At 55.3% G+C, this 6,119-nt stretch overlaps 1 protein-coding gene across 1 annotated transcript; it reads left to right on the forward strand.

Annotated features, from left to right (window-relative positions):
* Window positions 1–415: 415 nt before the first annotated feature.
* On the forward strand, window positions 416–5,843 carry LOC142028044 (uncharacterized). The gene is made up of 8 exons (XM_075022154.1): window positions 416–599; window positions 1,065–1,136; window positions 1,339–1,410; window positions 1,502–1,609; window positions 2,808–2,915; window positions 3,477–3,545; window positions 4,247–4,391; window positions 5,401–5,843. Exons 1-8 carry the CDS (start codon window positions 506–508, stop codon window positions 5,828–5,830), a joined length of 1,098 nt encoding a protein of 365 aa, XP_074878255.1. The 5' UTR covers window positions 416–505; the 3' UTR covers window positions 5,831–5,843.
* Window positions 5,844–6,119: the final 276 nt, after the last annotated feature.

Genomic DNA, 6,119 nt, shown 5'->3' on the forward strand with positions numbered 1-6,119 from the left:
ATGGGCAGCGGGAGGTAGATGTCCTGTGGGGAGGTGCAGGGGGCTGCAGCCGCTGCAGAGGCATTTTCCAGGTGAACGGTGGGGCCGAGAGCAGCACCGCGGGGTGAGGAACCATCCCCAGAGCCGGCCCTGTGCTGCCCTGCCCCAGAGCAGCCTTCCCCTGGCCTGCATGTCGGGGCCAGAGCAGCACCGCAGGGGCCAGGTAGTAGCCTGCAGGGGCACTTCTTCCCCGCGCTGGTCACAGCTGTGCCCCGGGCCCTGGCTCTGCCGCTCCCTGGCTGAATCCTGACTTTCAGCCTCAGGGATGTCCGTCCTTGGGAGATGTCTGCTCAGAAAAACAGGAGCATTCCTGCTCTAGCCCGGCAGTGCTCTCCTTGGGTGAACCCAGGTCCCCCAGGCCCTCTGCAGCTTTGGAAACCTCCACCCATGTCTGGGTCCCACGTCATTACCTGACCCCCCTCCAGTGACTGCAGGTCACTGAGAAAGAGGTAGATCACAGCCTCTAATGGAAACGTGCTTGATTACAGCTGTGCCTGTAGCCGATGGCCACCCGACTGCTCAGCCGGATCTTGTCCGGGAGCCTCAGGGCAACCCCACAGGTATGTCACTTGAATGAGCGGGCATTTAGGTTTTAATATTTGTTCATATGAAATTTAAGTTAGTATTTTCTTGGCTGATGCTTAGACATGCAGAAGAGCAGAGAGGGAATGGGTCAGGCTCAGTGATGTGGCCTGGGGCGCTCTGCCTTGCAAAACATTCTTTCCCAGCCTTTCTGACCCTGCGCTGCTTCCAGTGCCTGCTGCAAAGCCATTGGGCTTGTTGGGGTTGAGTTTAGAGCTGGTGTGGGCTCCAGGGAGTCCTTTCTGCCGGCAGCTCTGTACATGGTTTGTTTTAAACTGGCATGTTCCAGGCACCCAGTAACGGTCTGCACAGTGCTCCTGAGTGGCAGGGAGAGACGAGTGCCATGGAGCAACCCTGTGTGTGAACTGCATTCATTGCCGTTCACATCTGAAGAAGTCTATTGAAATATTTCACAGGAGCTTCTCTGTTCTGTTTGTTTACAGACGTGGCTGGACGCAATGGCTATCCAGCTTCCCAGCCGGGTTCCAGGGCTGACGCGCAGGGAGATCGCACGGGTACGTCATGGCTTTTTACTTCCTTTGAGAGCTGCCAGCTCAAAGCCCAAATGTGAGCAAGATGTCTCTTGCAGGTGTGGGAATATAGGCCTGCATCGTGTGTGCCATGTTGTTCTGTGATCCCCTTACATGTTCTGCTATTCAGTATGACAGTGTATATCACAATGTATGATGGGAGCTTCTCGTGGGTGTTTGGTTGCAGATGTGGGTACAGGGAGGGCTCTTCCAGCTTCTCGGCTGGGTCCTGTGCTGGAGCTCACCTGGCATCCTAGGGGTGAGTAGTCAGTCCTGACTGACTTCACAGACTAAGCGCTCGTTTTCAGTATGTTATTCTTGAGAAATTTAACTTTATACTTTCTGTTAAGGTCCTCAAAGAGCAAAGTATAAAGCTAAAGCTGAAATAGGAAGATCTTCCCAGCGGTCACCAGAAGTCCTAAAGGAAATCCTGAAGGAACTGGACAAAGCAGCACGTGGTGGGTATAACCAGAAGTCTTGGGAAGCTGAGGTTTCAGATGCATGTATGGACATGAATCCTGTGCAGCAGGAAGGGATCGATCAGAGCCGCACTGCACTGACACTCAAATTTCACACCTTGCAGGTGCTGGTGAGCTGTAGAGATGGTGCAGAGTCTCTGCTGCCAGTTGTGGTTCAACTGAGCCCCAGGGACGGCTGCTGCCCCAGTTACAGCGTTACTGGCCAGAGCTGTTCTGGGCAGACGTTGGTATCCAGCTGGCAGGAACTGACAGTGCTCGCACCTTGAGTGTGTGAGGGACTTGGCTGAGGAGCCGATTCCTGATAAGCCATGAGAGGGCCAGCACCCTGCCAGTCACTGGCAGGGAGAGTGCCCTTGGCCAGTGGACAGGATGCGCCGGGAGCTTGGGGTCACTGAGACCAGCAGACTTTGCCTGGGCTGCAGGCATCCCCTGGGCAGGATGGGAGCACCCCGGCTTCGCAGGCTGGTCTAACCCCATTGTTCTCCTTGATGTCTGAGGACTCTCGGTGACACCTCGGGGTCAGGGACAGGCGAAAGCTGGACACCCAGCTGAAGGCCCGACACCTAACTTGAAGGCAGCTAAAATGAAGGGCTGTGAATTCGGTGTCGGGTGGTCTGCCTGTCTGTTTCTAGTTGTGTTTTCGATAACTTGGTTGTGGTTTTCCTCTTGTTTTGGGGGACTGTGGGCTCTTCACTGCCACTTGTGAAAGTGCCCAGAATATGCTTGCAAGAGCTTGCGGTTCAGTCCACTATGCGTGTCTGTTACCCTTACCATGTGGTGGAGTTGGTATGATGGGAAGTGCTTCTCAGAAGGACTCTTTCCCCACCTGAACTGGCCACAGCATCTTCCTGTCTCCTCTGAGGGAAGTAATTTACCATCATCTTGCAGTTTGCCAAAAATGCACCAAGTGGAATGTGAACAAGATCACATGCAATCTCCTAGTCTCTTAGCAGGTCAGGATTTGCTGTCTCCTGGTAAACTGGAAAGTGTCTAGCACTTAAATTTTTCTCCATGAATGACACATCGTTTGGACTAGTGACTAGGTGCACCCCCAAATGCCCAGGCTTTGTTTCTAAGCGTTATTAATGTATTTTGAGAAGTATTGCCTCCTGAAGATACCACGTTCCTGATGAGGAACGGTTACTTCTAATTAAAGTGAGCCACTTTCTTTCTAAAGAGATGGACCGTGAGACTGTGGAGAAGGAGGCGTTTCAGGAAGGAGATAGTCACGCAGTGCCAGTCTCTGACGAAAAAACAGGGGCAATTCAATCAACAGGCGTGCCAGGTAATTGCTGTCCTTCAGTCATCCAGTGTCATGAATCAAAATCATTGTGTGTCTGCAGCCTCTTCCCCTGGTGCCCGCTACTGCACATCTTGTCAGCAGCCAAACTATTATTAGTACAGAGCGAGTGTTCTAAAAGAAGCCAGCAACGGCTCTCTGAGGATGACTGTCATCTCTGGGGTGTGGAGGTTACTGCCATCAGTGTGCCAGAGAGACACTCACTCGTAACCCTCTGTGTGGATGCAGTGAGATGCTCACCTCCCACCACACCCTGTTCACAGGAATTTGAGAACTTTACCGTTTTGGGGGTGAGGCCATCTGAACCACCCACAGCAGACGATGGGAAATACGACTCTTAATGGAATGTGCCTCCTGCAATACCTGCATCCCAGAGCTTGCCCTGAGTCCCCCTAAGCACAACAGAGGGGGATCCCTCCTGTGAACTGAGGTCCAAAGGGATTCACTGGCGGATGGGGCATGGGCTTAGAGGGAACCTGTGCCACCCTCCTGCATCTTCTGTGCCTGAGCCATGCTGAGGCTTTACCTTTCTCTGATTCTTGGCAGTGGCAGTGCTGTCCAGCCCTGGAGAAGCCCACCACGCCAGGAGATATGAATTTTCTCCAAAGAGTGCAGGTAATTAGCAGTCTTGCAGGGGGCCATAAGGGGAAGACAAGTCCTGAAACCTGGGGGCATGCAAGCAGTGCCCACGCTGGAGGAAAGGCGAAGAGGGAGAGAGCGAGGTTCAGGTGTCTCCTGAGAGGGCCTGACTCCATCCCCTCAGGGTGTGGGTGATGGGCTGGGGAGAGAGCTGGGGGTGGCACTCCCTGATGCAGGGATGGGTTTTGTCTGTGTCGCTCAAAGGAACGATTGGTCAAACAGCTGCGCTCCCCCACATGCTCTCCATCTGGCCTCATGAGTTCTGTTCAGTTCTTTGGGACAACTTGTCCCAAAGGGTCAGAGAGAGCCTCCAGGCAGCAGCACTGGCAAGCCTTGGGGAGTGAAAGTGGGTGAGCGCAAAAGAAATTGTGTGCAAACGTGAAGGGTGGCCAAGAAGGGGGAGCAAACCTGTGACACTGGGAAAACTGGATTACAGCCGTACCACAGTGTGAGCAAAGCTCTGAGGAGAAAGAGAGGCTCCAGAGTGCATTGATTTGCAATGGCTTTGGGAGTTTCCTTTGCTTCTACTGAAACCAAGGAAACATTGCAGCCCCAGCATGTTTGCTGGTGCAGAGATGCTAACAAAGTGAGAAAGAACATTTCCTGGCAATGTCAGACCTCCTGTGAGATTACCAGTAGTGTGCAGGACACACTAATGCACAGAATTGTTCCTGCAGGTGTGGATGACAAGAGAAACACAAATGCTGTGGATCCTCAAGATTTCCGGTACTACTGCATAGAAGGCGCCGTGGCGGTCCTGGGCTCCGTGCTGTTTGGGATGATACTGTGTTGTGTGATCTGTCTGTGGAGGAAGAGACGACGGTGAGTTGTTGGGAGTTTTTTTTGCCAAACTTCTGTATTAGATGGCTGCTATTAGCCATGAAACATTTAGAGGTAGGGTATTGTGGAGTGCCGAGACAGTTACTGGCCAAACTCTACTGAGATTTCTGCTGTAAGATGTTTTAACTGGCCTCTCAATTCATGGGCACTCTTTTGTGAAACGCCTTCCTCCTGTGGCAAGTGTTAGTTAAAAGTGACCCTGCCTCGACAAGAGCAGACCCAGCGACAGACGTAGGATGAGCAAGGTCAGGAAGAAAAACGAGGGATGACATTGCCATAGAAAGTGAGAAGCGCAATAGTGACATCTTTCTGCCAGTGAACCTGCCAGCAGAAATCACCCTGTTAGGTGATGCCGTAAATCCCAGAGGTTCACCTCGACCAGGGTGTCCCAGCAACTGAGACCGTGGTGAGGAGCCTTCCCAGCTCTCGGCCTTGCTTTGGAGAAAGAGTCAGCCTGTCCCATCTGCACGTGAGCCCTGCCAGCATGTGTGTTCTCAGCACAGGCAGGGTTTTTTTCTGTGCAGGGGTACGTATCTCTTTGGATACGTATTCTGAAGAGAGGATGGAGAGCATCTCGCTGAACAGAGAGCCGAGGCTGCGCCCTTGTCTGGTCAGGGACAGGCAGGGGAGCCGAGTGCTGGTCTCTGCCAGGCACGCTGAGAAAGGAGAACAGGAGGCTCTCCTGGCCCTGCAGCGCTGTGCCCAGCTTTGGTCCCCTCGGTCTGTCGCGGGCAGGTCTCCTTCCAGGCACGTGCAGAGCAGGCAGGTCAGGATGGTCAGGGCCGAGAGGAGACGAGCCGTGGGCAGGCGAGCAGAGCCCCAGACGAGGGGTGCGGGGTGCCCCGTTTTCTGCACGGAGCTCTCCACGCCCACAGCTCCCACGCGCAGCCAGGCATCCGCACCCCGTGAGGCGCCCAGTGCTGCCCCGCACCCTCACACCCGCCCGGCCCCACAGCCGCGGTGGGGCCTCAGCAGCCTCCTCTCTCCGCAGGCGCCTCTCCGCAGCTTCGCGAGCCTGGTCCGACACCAGCAGCTGCTCCTCGGGCCTGGACAGCCGGAGCAGCCGCTGCAGCACCCCGGAGAGCTGGACCCGACAGCAAGAGCCATCACCTGTGCCTGCAAAACCGGCCCCCCTGCCACAGAGCAGCAGGGAACGGGCCTCCGCCAGCCCGGACAGCCGCCCGGCCCGCCCGCCTCCACCCCGGCCCTCATGGCTGTCCAACTCAGCCAGCCGGCTGTTGCGGGACCAGCCCAGCGACCTCGAGCCCCCAGAGGAATTGAAGCCACCCGCCCGCGCCCCAAGCCCATCGCGCCGGCCCTCCTGCAAGGGCCTGAGCCAGCCCCACCAGGGTATGGGTTTGGGCTACAATGACAGACTCCTGACGGACAGCTTCAGGGATCGACCATTCGTGTCCGAGTAATGGCACAGCAATAAATACAGATCAGTAGCACAGTGGGCTACAACGACAGACTCCTGACGGACAGCTTCAGGGATCGACCATTCGTGTCCGAGTAATGGCACAGCAATAAATACAGATCAGTAGCACAGTTGTCCAGGTCGTAATGGCAGCAGACCCAGGGATTCACCAATCCTGGGCCGAACTTCGCATCGGGGCACACAGGGACCTGGATGCCCACGGTGTCAGCAGGCAGGGAGCTGGGCATGGGACCCACCAACAGGCTGGGGGAGCCCAGCTTCCCTGGTGGGAC

Source organism: Buteo buteo, unplaced genomic scaffold (assembly GCF_964188355.1).
Source record: "Buteo buteo unplaced genomic scaffold, bButBut1.hap1.1 HAP1_SCAFFOLD_116, whole genome shotgun sequence".
In the NCBI taxonomy this organism is placed as follows: domain Eukaryota; kingdom Metazoa; phylum Chordata; class Aves; order Accipitriformes; family Accipitridae; genus Buteo; species Buteo buteo.

What these genes read in the sequence shown, in the direction of transcription:
- LOC142028044 (XM_075022154.1), top strand. Translation starts at nt 506, where the DNA reads ATGGAAACGTGCTTGATTACAGCTGTGCCTGTAGCCGATGGCCACCCG. An exon ending in GCTCACCTGGCATCCTAGGG is followed by an intron (nt 1,411 to 1,501) that starts GTGAGTAGTCAG and finishes CTTTCTGTTAAG; the next exon opens with GTCCTCAAAGAGCAAAGTAT. An exon ending in CTGTGGAGGAAGAGACGACG is followed by an intron (nt 4,392 to 5,400) that starts GTGAGTTGTTGG and finishes CTCTCTCCGCAG; the next exon opens with GCGCCTCTCCGCAGCTTCGC.